This window comes from Halyomorpha halys, unplaced genomic scaffold (assembly GCF_000696795.3).
Source record: "Halyomorpha halys isolate HHAL.00 unplaced genomic scaffold, Hhal_1.1 Scaffold400.1, whole genome shotgun sequence".
NCBI classification, from domain to species: domain Eukaryota; kingdom Metazoa; phylum Arthropoda; class Insecta; order Hemiptera; family Pentatomidae; genus Halyomorpha; species Halyomorpha halys.
In genome coordinates, this window is record NW_027106113.1 from 1,099,977 (window position 1) to 1,114,015 (window position 14,039).

At 27.4% G+C, this 14,039-nt stretch overlaps 2 protein-coding genes across 3 annotated transcripts in view; one reads left to right on the forward strand and one right to left on the reverse strand.

The window, feature by feature from the left end:
* Positions 1-133: 133 nt before the first annotated feature.
* On the forward strand, positions 134-4,023 carry LOC106682293 (uncharacterized). Its single transcript, XM_014423063.3, has 6 exons — positions 134-1,169; positions 1,243-1,337; positions 2,104-2,226; positions 2,303-2,402; positions 2,528-2,599; positions 3,890-4,023. Exons 1-6 carry the CDS (start codon positions 1,160-1,162, stop codon positions 4,021-4,023), a joined length of 534 nt encoding a protein of 177 aa, XP_014278549.1. The 5' UTR covers positions 134-1,159.
* Noc3 (Nucleolar complex protein 3) overlaps positions 4,024-14,039 on the reverse strand; it is a 13,483-nt gene continuing 3,467 nt past the window's right edge. For both annotated transcript variants that reach the window (XM_067053643.1, XM_014423033.2), the window contains exons 4-16: positions 13,749-13,941; positions 12,492-12,549; positions 12,252-12,408; positions 11,596-11,729; positions 10,183-10,383; positions 9,910-10,098; positions 8,321-8,502; positions 7,948-8,156; positions 7,681-7,862; positions 7,140-7,271; positions 5,545-5,642; positions 4,245-4,434; positions 4,024-4,141 (exon numbers count right to left, since the gene is read on the reverse strand). In XM_067053643.1, coding sequence (XP_066909744.1) covers positions 4,115-4,141; positions 4,245-4,434; positions 5,545-5,642; positions 7,140-7,271; positions 7,681-7,862; positions 7,948-8,156; positions 8,321-8,502; positions 9,910-10,098; positions 10,183-10,383; positions 11,596-11,729; positions 12,252-12,408; positions 12,492-12,549; positions 13,749-13,941 — 1,952 coding nt within the window. In that variant the 3' untranslated portion in view covers positions 4,024-4,114. The remainder of the gene's footprint in view (positions 4,142-4,244; positions 4,435-5,544; positions 5,643-7,139; positions 7,272-7,680; positions 7,863-7,947; positions 8,157-8,320; positions 8,503-9,909; positions 10,099-10,182; positions 10,384-11,595; positions 11,730-12,251; positions 12,409-12,491; positions 12,550-13,748; positions 13,942-14,039) is intronic.

The window sequence follows — 14,039 nt, forward strand, 5'->3', positions numbered from 1 at the left end:
CTGATTTTAAATATTTACAGCAGAATATAAATTTCCTCTTTTTATATTAAAAAGGACGAAGTATGCTGATCATTTCATTCAGGAATTAAAAAAAAATAATTAAAAAAGATAGTTGCTAGATTTATGGTGATTTCAAAAAATGATTATTTTATCCCAGGAAAATCAGTTGAAATCAAAGAATACAACAAAACCAGTTTTTTATTTTTTTTTTTTACAACCAACTATGAAGGGCTCCTTCAAGGTTGAGGGAGTGTGTGCTTGCATTAGTTAAAGAGTGAACCACTATGTACTCAGCAGTTTGCATCACGCTACAATATAAGGTTGAAATTATCGCATGGCGATGAAGCCTAACTCCAAAGCCCCCATACCCAGTCGAGAATTGGTCGATCCAGTGGTCTAGGAGTACCCAGTTTGCTTTTAACCGTGACCGAACGGTGAGAAAGTACTTCCTTAAGTTAAGGTAGATCCAATCGGAATCATCCCACGAACAAAAAAATACTGTCGCACTAGTTCTGACGTGATAGCTGATAGTACAAGTAATGTCTGTGAAGAAACTGTCACGTTAACTACCACTTGTAGTGTACTGTGTATACGTCTGGACAGTGAACTAAATAAAAAAAAAAAAATCTTTCCCGGACCCCAAAAAAATTGTTAGTTATAGGAAAAATGTCTAAGGATTTACTAAAAAAAAAATTGGTTGAAGTACAAGTGCGACCCCAATCCCCGCTAAAGTTAAAACTATCCGAAAATCGGATAAAAATACCGGCATCATCCGAATCGGCAACATTGAGTATCATCAACACTGGTACTCGCGCGACTAACGTAAACAAAATATGTTTGAAAGAACATTTGGATTTTAAGTATTACAATTTGGATACATATATTTACAAATAGTTTATTTATTTTGTGTGTTTATTATCAATTTTTTTTAAATCCCCGGTGAAAAATATAAGTATTTTCAAATATATATACTTATTCAGATATTGGCGTAGGAAGCAGACTGGAGTACGAAATATCGATATTTTCTTTCTTATACCAGTTTCATAATACTGGACATATTTTTCCTTAAAATTTCTTTAAAGAACCTTAATACAATAATTTCGGTACCTGTAATTTAATTTCTAATTTAGTCTGACTGCTAATTTGGAATCACATAGCAATGGAGATTGGTAATTATTTTTATTTATTGAGTTTCATTGCTTGGAAATTGGAAGACGTTTATTTCAATAAAATATTTTACAGTGAAATGGAAACTTTCCAAACATGCGAGGTGGGAAGAAGGGAATTGGAAATTGACAAGAACTGAACCTAACAAGATTTTGGCATTAATGATACAGGTCAAATTGATAATATATATATTTTAATATTTTGAAAGACTTCTAGCTATGTTTTATGTCAAAAGTATTTACATAAGCTATTTTTTTATAAAGTTAACAAAGTTATGAGCCATTTGAATATTAAAGTAAAAGTTCTCTTAAAGAATGGTTTGGAGCAAGAATGTGACAAGTCACTTTTTTGAAGATTCTTGTGCAAAATGCACTTGAATTTTGTGTAAAATGCTCCTTTGTTTTTCTATAAAGATATTTCTCATGTTAGGGTGTCTAACATCATAATTTGAACATATTTATCTGGATTCTATTCTATAATATGGAATATGAAATATAAAAAAGAATTGCAGATTTTTTCAAAACTGCTGAACTTCACATTATGTGACTTTTCATATTCTTATCCAGAACCCTTCAATTGGAAGTAACGTTATTTTTGTAAATTGTTCAATCTTATTAATTTTGGTTTAAATAAGCCAATCGATTATAATAGTCCTGCAGTTTCTGTTAACTTTCCAATTATTATTTTAGAAAACTAATTCTTGATATTAAAAAAAAAATTGATATGAGTAGTCACTCAAAATTTTGGTGATTGAGAGTTGTAAGTCGGGGCAAGTACATAAACGGGAATGTTTCTCAAATTTTTTTAAGTAAACCTAAAGAGTAACTCTAACAACAAAACAAATTTGAAAAATCCCCAATTATGCACTTGATCTGACATTCAAATATATTTAATGTAGTAATACATTACTCAAGAATAATTAATTTATATTTTAAGGAATTGCAACTAATGGTCCTACATGGCGATGTAGTTTTAGAATCACTTTTCCTTGCTCCAGGGAATAAAATGATAAAAAGTGTATATAGAAATGGTACTCTAGTTATTGCTGTAAAATGTCAGGTAATTAGATATGGGGTACGTATCAGTGTACTTCGTTATATTTTTATAAATATTAGTTCATATTAACTTGTTTCAGGACAGCATCCTCAAGTTCAGAGTATTATTTTCTTCCCATTTTGATGGTGAGGAGTGTGCTAGTTTTCTAGAAAAATATATGGAAGTTGGTGGCTCAGAAGGTATCTGCAGAGAAATTAAAATGCATGTTTTAATTTGAAAGCTCAAATAAAACTATAATGGAACAATATTAAATGGTGTATCAAATCCATTGGTTTATCTGTGATCAAACTTTTTTTTTTCTTAGGACCTAAATCAGGAAATATTACATTACCAGAAATGTTGGCCAAGTGTTTGAAAGAGGATATTTTTCTTCCAGGTAAATAATTATATTTTTAATTTTAATGCTATAAAAATATTGCAATGTGATATAGTCAATGCAAGAAAACTATTGTTGTGATTGAATTGATCTAAACGAGCATCATTTAAAACTAGGGGAACTACGGTCCCCTTATCTTTTTGTCAACATTGCCGCATCACAGCGAGACTTAGACTTTGCAATCAGTATTGCTTATCTTAGAGGATTTTATTCCCAATACATTGATAACATTCACGCTTCAGGTACTGTCAATTTCCTACCAATTTTTCCAGTGATAAGGTAACAGTTCCACAACACTGGCCGATGATGGCGCACTTCTTGAAAAAAGTATGTTTATGTTACTTTTTGTTAGTTTTCAATTTATAACTATAGTGATTTTTAGAATAGAGTAAATTAGGTAATTTTCTGTAAGATTTGAAAAATAACTAGACGAAACTTCCATTTATGATTCATCAACAGGCAAAATAAAAAAAGGAACCTCAGTTCCACTTGCCAAGTTACCAGTATGTATACTCTGTTGGGAAACCTCAGCTTGCAGATGTTGACTTTAAGATTTATTTAACTGACTTTAATTTTGAATATGGTACTTTTTGTGTACATACAAATATTTATTTATGTTGACCCGCTTTCTGATTAGTTTTTTTCCTAAAAGATTCTATTTAGATTGTGAATATTTAATTAGGGTTTATTTTGACCTCTAAATGCACTAATTTGAATATATGTCTGTTCTAATTGAAAAATAAGACCACATTCCTTAAGAATGTGCAATATAGTATTCTAGTATTCTAATATTATAGTGTATAATGCAAAATAGTATTCAGTTGAATGTAATAAAAGCAAGGGTAGAAATTAACTGATTTAAAAAAAAAAAGTTCCTAGTTCTAAACATATATTTTTTATATATTCCTTTAGATTGTCCATAAGAATATTGCAGGACAAAAACAAACTCAGGTAAATTAAGCAGCAAAATGAACCTTATGTACATTTAAAAATTTAATTTATAAATTCTCATTTATTTATTAATTCATATTTTCATTAAGGTTGATTTCAACAATTAGCGAATTGGATTTGAGGTTAGAATTTCTTTCCCATCTAAGAATATTCTGTTTTCCCACTGCGATATTCTTGTGGGCCAGTTGTAATTTGTTTCTCATGACTTATGTTATTTATTATAGAAAACTGTAATATTAATGATTATAATTATTAGTTGATTGGAATCTAGAACAAATATTAATAATAGATGACTACCTTTTAGATACAATAAATTGAGACTTTAATTTAATTTCACAGCTCCTGAGAGCATAACCAGTGACTTCCCCTTGGAGGATGCAGTTAAGTTGTGTATTTTGGATCCAGGATTTTCTAAACTTGTGGCACGTATTGAGAAGATAATAAATGAAATGTCGGAAAAAGAAAAACAATAATTTTCTTTTTAAGAAATTGTATTTCTTTTTTTTAATATTTATAAAATTTTGATATTTACATAAATATTGTTTATTTACACTAAATACTTCTTTATTCTTTTTTTAATTTTTTCTTTTTCTGAAAAAAATAAAATAAAATTAATAAATGAAGAATCAAGATACTGAAAAATTGAAATAAAACCAGTAAATAAAACTGTTATATTAATATTACCATTTCTTACCTGTAACATCTCGGAAAAATCAGCTTGATATGAAGTCTTCATCACTTTGTCACAGAGATCAGAGAGTTCTTTATTACGGATGCTGGTAGATTTAATGATAGAAATATTCCGATTTGTTTTAGGTATTGGAACTGCAGGTTTGAATGCGACCTGACTTGGGTCATATTCTTTATATATTTCTTTACATGATCTAAAGAACAAATAAAAAGATTTATTATATAATATCTGCACATGCTACAGAATAATTAGTTAAACTTAAGATAGTGTCATAAGTAACAGGTCATCATTTAACACGTTGACCATCAGATGAAAATTTCAAACTTTTGAGTTGGACAATTTTTTTTGGTATTTATTATTTGCATTAGGTATCTTAAAAAATATATATTTACATCACAAATGCCTAATTTACAGTTTTTATAACTTTGATTTTTGGCTGTTTTGGTACTGCCGTAGGGAGTTGTGATGAGATGTGTGTGGGGTCATATACAATTTCAAATTTCAGAGTAGCACCAACTTTTTATTTTTTTATGCATGTGTTATTAGTATAAATAATGGTAAAAAATATTATATTAACATAAATTGTGATATAAATCATTAAAATCTGACTTTCATTATTTTGATTGTTGGAGGTCTCTGGAATACCCAACAAACTCCTGGTGAAAGTTGTAACAGTGATTTTAACAGATTTACTTAATTAAAGTTTTACATCTTTTATGTAAGAATATACAGATTTATGATATTTAATAGGTTTAGTTTTAGATTGTAAATAAATAAAAATGGATGGAAATTCCAATAGGCCAAGCTTGTGGAGGGTAACCCAAACAAATGCTTATTCCTTATTTCTCAACAGTTAATGATAGAACAAAAGTCTAATCTTAATATTTAGGCGATCTGTCAGGACCGCCTCTACATTTTTTGGTTTATAATATTCAATAATTGTTTTATAAATTTCAAATAATTATTACGATATAATTAGAATCTGAGGTTTTAGTTGTAAATAACCCAAAGAAAATTAAATAATGAAACTTCATGCTTCCAGTCTTTCAATTTTCTTAAAAATAAATGTTAAATATATTAACTCATGTACAAGCTATCTTTTAGAGTATGGTTTTCCAATAAAATGCGTTTTGTTGAAACGAACGTTAAAAAATGTTTAAGTTTTATAAAGAAGTCTCCAAAATGGCAAATAAAATTGCTACTTTGTATCTAGCATGCCTTACACCTGATGATTATGAAAAAAAGCATTTCAAAATGCAAATATTGTTGCAATTTTTTGGTATTAAAAACTGCTGATACTTACAACTTGGCAATATCAGAAGGTAGTGAGCCAATTCCTGTTGCAGGGACTCCACTGATAATATGTTCAGCAAGTAATCGTACAGTTGGGTGATAATGTTTCTAGAACAAAAGGTTAATTAACATTAATCTAATAAAGTACTGGTATTTATTTTAAACTAAGGTACAGTACACAATATTGCGAGAGATATTTTACAAGCTCTAAAAGAACTTCTTGAATTAACAAAAAAAAAAATTGTGGTATTATATGACTATAATACCACAATTTTTTTTTTTTTTAAATTATCTTTCATGTATTAAATAAAGCAGCAATTTTAAAAGAAATGACTAATAATTTAATAGCAAATTTTTATTACAATATTATTATTAACGAACATTTGTATGAGAATATTGAAAATTGCCAGAAAATAAAACGAGAAATAAACTAGTTTGAATAAGAGGATTGTATGTACATAAATCACAAACAAATAATAGATGCATAATTTAAAATAAGGTATAGGAATAGGAAAATTTATTAAGAATATCATGGCACAAGTCACATCTTATATATTTCTTTTTTAATATAATTTTCCAGGGATGGTTTTAATATACTTCATTCAATTACTATTAAACTCCCCCTTTTTTTTTGTTATTATACATAAAACACAAATATATCAAAACTTTACATGTTTTATTTTAACTAGCTCAAATGTTTAGCAACTTTTGAACATACTAAAATATACTTCAATAAGCCATGTCTAAAGGCACGAAATCTTAACAGAGTGTCATCTTCAGTTTAAGAGAGAGTAATCGGAAATGGAAAATTGTTTTATTTTTATTTCTGGAGTAATTCCATGTCAAACCACCAAATATGATTAATGTGACAAAAATAATTCTATTACTTACTATTCTGATAATACCTGGAAAAATTGTTTGTCTTATCAGTTATAGCCTTTGTTAAATTAATTTTGTAGTATACTTTATTTGGTACTATCCGAAGCCTTAGAAAAATACTCTTGTTAAACTATCTCAATTTTCCGATACACTAAAAATAATTATGAAACGGTTATTTTTCAACACTAAAGTCACAATATTTAGAGTCTCGGAGGTGATAGAATGCTCACATTTTTTAAAAAATACTCTTAAAGTTATAGGATAGTAGATAATCAAAAAATATAGGTGCCTTTTTAACACGATTAACTATTGTATCCCCACGGAAGAATCTTTTTTAAATTTCAAAAGATGATAAGCACTTATATTAAATAAAAAATCTTTACTAGCGATATCTTGTGAATCTAAAAAAATTAACAATACAATTTTTATAATATGAAGAAGATGGTCAGGATTGCAGTCAATAAAGAAAAAAATAGCTTTCAACTATTTACTCTCCGATGTTTCGCCCTACTTTGTAGGGCTTCATCAGGGCTTTTAACAATAACCCATCATCTTTAACAGCCCTGATGAACACTTATGCACAAACACATACACATCATGGATGCAGTAGTCAAGAAGAAAAAATAGGTAACTATTTTTTCTTCATTCTTGACTCACAGGCCACATATGTAAAAAAATCTTATTTATATCTGGTAATAAATTCATTTCATAAACAATTTATAATACCTTTAATAAAGTCATTTCATAAAGAGCAGTATTTTCCGCATTGCAATATTCTGGGTCATCAAGCTCAGAAAGGTAAAGGCCTTGTCCTACACTGGTATCCAGGTCGAGAAGAATGTCTACTGCTTTGTTGTTCTACAAAATATAAAAGTGAAGAAATACTTAGCTCAGCATTTAATACATAATAATGATATCTAATATAGTAATACTAATGCCAGTATATTAATATTTAATATAGCATAGCATTTAAAATATACAGCATTTTAACTGTTTATCATACAAGATGCTACCAATGGATAGTTCTCGCACAAGCTATCAACTAGCTTGTATAACAAGTATAACACCTTGGACCTCCACTGTCTGTAGCGCCAATAAACAATAAATTCAATGTTCAACATAAACCTTATTAATAAGCATATTAACTAAAATATTTAAATTACTATTGTTTTTGAACATCAACCAGCTTGAGATGAGTTTGCAGTATTGCAGTAAAAGATAAATAAATAAAAAATGAGTTTGTTCAATAAACATAAACAATGATTACCTGCAACGCATGTTTCACAATGTTAAGCAAAGCTAAAACAGTATGATGCTCATTTTGTAGGCTGCACACACTCATCCTCTTAACAAAGGCAAGAAGTCGGGCTATGGTGAGTTTTCTTCTTCTGCCTAAAATAACTTGCTCCAAGCAATCTATTAGAAGTTGACTGTTTGCACCTCTCACACCTACAAACCAAGTTTATGAAGAATTGAACAGAATACATTTCATGTACAAATAGTACTAGCTCAGAATCTACTATTCAAACAATACCTGCATCGACATTGTAAATATTACGGTAAAGATGAGCATAAAACTTATTAGGATCGATGGTAAGTGTTTCCCCTTGTCCAGAAAGAATTTTAAAAACAGTGAGAACGCAGTTCAATTGCTCCTTAACTTTTAAATCACTGTCAGACATAATACGATTCAAGACTGTTACAATATCTTGATAAAATTCTATGTTGATACAATGAGCAAACCTAAAAAATAAAATGTTAAATACTGAATCAAAAAGATAACCAACCATATAAACTAAGCACCCTTCTGAATTAGATATAAAATTCATAATTAGTCAACCTTTTTCTTATTTAAAATATTTAACGTGCTTTCTTATTTTAAATTTTAATCACAATATAAATATTACTTTGCTAATCCTTGAAGAGCAGCACTAAGTAGTCCAGAAGAAGGAGCACTTTTTAATATTCTGAAAAAAACCATGAAAACCACTTTGGTTACTTCAGTTAGAAGATTATTTCTAGCATTTTTATTTTCTTCAGCTTTAGTTTCTAACAATTCCTTTTCTACTTCAGCAATTCTTTTTTGTCTCTAAAAAAAAATAATAAATAAAAGATAGATATGTATATGTTTATATATTCAACAGAACAGGGTTTATTCATTCAAAACATGAAAGCAACTTAATAACATTGATAACTCACTAAGTGGTAAGCAGTTCATTATTTAGTAATCAGATGTGGTCATGAAAGATAAAGAAAACAAATTGAAATTCTAAAGACAACTTACATATACTCAAAAAACCTCAGTTAATCTGGATATTGGAACCTAATACACAAAATTCTTAAAATTAAGCAATTACCTTCAAATAGCTCTCCAGCTATGGGTTTTCAGATACCATCATCTATTATAACCAAATTTAGTTTAACTTCATATTATTCTTTTTTTATTTAAGGTAAATTCATTAACAATTTTCCATATAAAACAAAAAACCTGATAATGTATACATTGGACTCCAAAATAAATATAGTACTCAAGTTAACTTTACTCTTGAAGAAATACTAGATACCCATATTGCAGCTATCCGTCATAATCTCTCAAAACTGAGCAAGTAAAATTTTTACGATTCATATGAAAATTCGTATTGAAAAATTTAAAGGAAGATAAAACTAGTCTGACTTGCTCCCCCCCCCCCACAAATATATATATTTTGGCCTATTTTAAGGAAGCATCTTTTGGTTTTTGTAATGATCAGTTTTATTTTTTTATTTAAGCAAATCCATATTCCAAGAATTGACATTAGCATTATTTTGTTGATTTTTTTTATAGTGTTTATTGAAAATGAGTCTATGATTGTAATCTGCACTTCTAATGTTGGATTTTAATTTTTACTTTTTTTTTTTTACTTTATTCATTACATTTAGACAGGCATTAAGTTTATAACTTAACTTATGAAGATAATATTCCTATTAAACAGAATAAAATTAAGATTCTTTGGATACTAAAAATAATAAATGAACTAAGACAGACCTTATCGCTGAAAAATAGACTTATTATTAGTAAGATTATGATCAGATTAATCTAATTAAGAACTACGGCTTTAAAAATCCGAAAATGAATTTTATTGTATACAATTTTATAGTTAATTCAATTAAACTGAAACATATAACACATTTTCCAAACTAAACCCAATATTATACACTGGTCTACAGACACCATAGGTACAATACTATATTTAACTGGGATATTAATCACTCATTCAATTACCACGCAAACAGACAAATTTACTTCCTCCATTCTCCAAAAATTCTCTTAAAAACTCGCATTCTTCAATATCTCTAAAAAAAAAATAATATATATCTCCATCACTTATATAAATTAATGTATTTTTTATTTTTCAAAAATCTAGCACCAAAAGAGAAAATTATTTTCTAAATATGAACTTCACAGCTGAAGAAAGAATATTGTTAAAATTAAATCTAATATCAATGAACAACTAACTTTACGCTCTCTTTTCGATAAGTTAATAACTCTGCTTTTCTTTTCTTCAAGTTTTTTCTTTTTAACCTCTGCTTCCTTTATTTGTTCAAGATTGATTTCCTGAATTTTCAAGGAAGATAGAACTAATATTACGTCAGGCTTGACAGAATGTTTTCGAGTTTTCACTAGATGGTTTATCCTCCTCACTATCTGAAATAATCAACATGTCATCACGTCTTCAAATAAAGAAAAAACAGAAACCTAGTGAATATTTAAATATAAAACATTCATCACCTCTAAAGTAATTTCTCCTCTTTTATCATTGATAAACACATGCCTGATAGCTTTCGATACTTGTTCTCTCACAGAAGAAAGTTTGTTATCTAAATAAGGGATAATCACCCGTACTATATTAGTACTGTAATTGAAGTAAGGATGCTCCATAACTAATTCGCAAAGACATCTTATAGCGAGCTCCCCAAGACTTATATCGGCCTAGAAAAAACAAAACAAGAATTTTATCTCAAATAAGAAACACAAGTAATTAAGGATATTAATGAGATATTTTTATTTTATATATCTGTCTACAAATATATTGTAAAAGTAAAATTAAATTAGAAATAAGGTTAGATAATATTTTATAATTAAGTGAAATAATTTAATAATAATCATATTTTTTATAAGTAAGTGAAATGATTTAATAATAATCATAATTTTTATAATTAAGTGAAATAATTTAATAATAATCATATTTTTTATAAGTAAGTGAAATGATTTAATAATAATCATAATTTTTATAATTAAGTGAAATAATTTAGTGCTAAGATGTAATTTAATTAATTTTGTTTTGAAAAACCTTGAAATATTTCAATAAAAATAATCAAATGAAGTACAATAAACGTGCACTGAAATAAGTGAAACATTTAATTATAATTTTTGTTAAATAATGAACACTTATTTTACATTTCACTTGTAAAGAAATAAACAAGTAAGGTTCTGTTTTCCACAAAACTAAATCAATCCATCCTTTACTATCCATTTTAAATGTAAAGAATAATTTTTCCTTTTAAAAATAAATCAATGTTAAATTTTATTTTTTTATATTGTAACTTTTGTTAATAAATTATGATTGTTGAAATTTATTATAACTCATTTAGAATTTAAAAAACAACAATTTTATTTTCAATATAACTTAAAAAAAAAACAACATAAAATTTACAATATGGTTTACAATAACCATAAGTAATACAATATATAAATAGAGAGTAAAAAAGGGTTGATCTATGTCATGACAAAATCTCACAAGAGGAGAGATCACAAGACAAAAATAAAGGCAATCCAACCCAACCAGGAGTGCCCCACTAAAACCCCAGGGTGATGGTACTGTCACTTTTGAAATATTTGCCTGAAATGGGAAGAGGAAACTGAATATTTAACCCAGCAATATTTAAAAAGCATTTGAAATTGAAAAATGGCATGAATTCATGTAAATAATTTCCTCTTACCCTATTGTAAACTACATATTAACAATTATTTTTATCGTTGGTAAGATCAGTGCAATTTACTAATATCAAAATAAATATGTAGATGATAATATAAAACAGTAAAACCACAATTATAAATTAATTAATATGGACAGAATTAATGTTACAAAGCTATAAACGGTCCTTACACAATTAATATTAAGTTCATTGATGGATGTCATACCTTCGACCATACCCTCGTGTCACCTTTCTTATGGTACAACCTAGAAGCAACTTTTTCCAATCTCTGTAAGTAGCCACGATAACCTTTCAGGAGACTTTTTTCATAATTCTGAAGTTCCTTTGTTTCTTTTTTTACTAAAAAAAAAACATCAGAAATAATAAATAAAAAATAAATATAAAAGTAAATTATTATAAAACTTCTAGAAATATTCATAATTGCATTTATTCATTTCAGGTAATCCTAGTTCAAGAGATAAAAATAAACAATTCATAATTAAAAGAAATTTCTTACAATTTCAGAAGGAATAAATTATTTTTCCTGTTTTGATATATATGAGTGTGTGTGTATTTTCCCCTCTGTAGTAAGCCCAACAGAAGAGAGAAGAGTCGAATATTTTAAATAATTTGTGCAAACACCATGCAAAAAGCATATTATATCTATACATTGTTCCATTAGTATTGGATATATGTAAATACAAAATGGAATAGGAGATAATATATAGAAAGTTATTTACAAAAGAAAAGAAAGAACATAAAACAAACAAGATGCAAGAGAAAGAAAAAAATAACAGAACATAGAATAAAATAAACACAAAGATAATTAATAAATTAAACACCAAACAACATTCAATTTAAACAAAACATAAAATAGCTTACATTTAACATCAGGATTTTCCTGATGCTTAATTTGATAGGACGGAATGATGTCTTTAAGAACTTCTAAAAGGGAAACTAAAACTAATTTTCTGAGAGTCACTTGGAGTTCAGGGTGCCATTCATCATAAAGCTCCAATAGCCTCGCAATGTTCATAATCTGAAATGAAATTAACATTTTAAAAAAACTTATTTCTTAATAAAATTTTGATTATTTTATTATTTTAGGAAGAATATATAAACCTTGTGCTGTGGATCTTCTAACAAGCCACTAGATAAAACACCAATTTTGAATTTATACCTGAAAGCAAAATGGATACTTAATAACAATCTCAGTATCTTAAAAATAGTATGTTTGTTGTGAATTCTCTAATCTCAAATAAAATATTAGCCATTTAACTTAAGAAAATAATTTACATAACACAGTGGTCAGTCATGGAATGGTAATATAACATAGAAATGCAAATATTTATTAAAGAAAGGTATCTTATTTTGAATAGTAAATAACAAATATTATTCTCATTGTCAAAAGTTGTTGTCATTGAGTACAATGCTTCATTACAAAATATTAAAAAATCAGATTTTGGCTTTCTCAAATATGATTTTTTTTTTTTTAACTTCTTTGAAACAATATTACATGTGAAATTGTTATCATTGTTTGCTTTTTGGCCATATGAGTCTAATATGTCTAAATCTAAAATAAACAAAATAAAAGTATAGAGAAATATTGATTTAATTTATCAAATAAGCCAAATGCGGTATAGTATCTTTACTATTATAGATTACTATATAGTCTGATTTCTCCAAAACTTTTTTTTTTGTTTTATCTTGGGAATTTATTCCATATTCAAAAAAGTTAATAGGCTTTAATAAAATTAAGGAATAAAATTACGAATAAGGCGTAATACAAGTTTCATCAAAATTAGCAGATGTGTTTTGGTAACAGTAAACAATTTTTTCACAAAAATGTAAAATTTTTTAGCTATTGCTTAATGGCCATCTTACAAATGATCTTTAATTTAGTAAACAGGGATATAGAATCAAAACCCTAAAAAATAAAATAATAATAATAAATGTAACAAAATCGGTTCACTCTTTCTTTTTATTTCATTTTTTTTTTTTTTACGTTTAGCATAGTGATTTCAAAACACCACATATTTTTCCTCGTTCTTTATAAATGTCCGAGATATCTACAAACATAGCCTCTAATTAACCCATTTTGAAATAAAAGGTAAATGGTAAAAATGTTTATTTTTGCTGAGTGGCAAAGATAATCTTAAAAATTATGGCTTATGATGTTTCTGAGCAAATTTTTGGTTGAAAGAATACCCTCTTTCCATATTTTTAGAAAAAAAAAACAGAAGTTATTCATCATAAATTTTTTCGCAATTTCTATTGATGTTAAATGGTTCTCTTGGTTACAGAAATCCAATTAACAAAAATAACAAGAGCTTATAATATAAAATAATCTAAATTTAAAAATATATAAAATTAACATACTGAGCCATTAACTGTTCACGCCATGCCATCATTTCAGCAGTGCTAACAGGTTTGGAAAGATCTCTTTCCATCTTTTCTATTTTTATATCATCTTCTTTTAATTCATCTCCTAAACCATCATCATCATCTTCTTCTTCTTCATTTTCACCATTAGATTTTTTGAGAGGAGGTCCCATCTCATCTTCATCTTTAACTATAAATCAATGAAATGATAAAACTTACTGACAAATCAATTTTTAAAATACTGGAAGATTATTGATTGACCGTGTGTAAAGATGAAAGGAATATGGT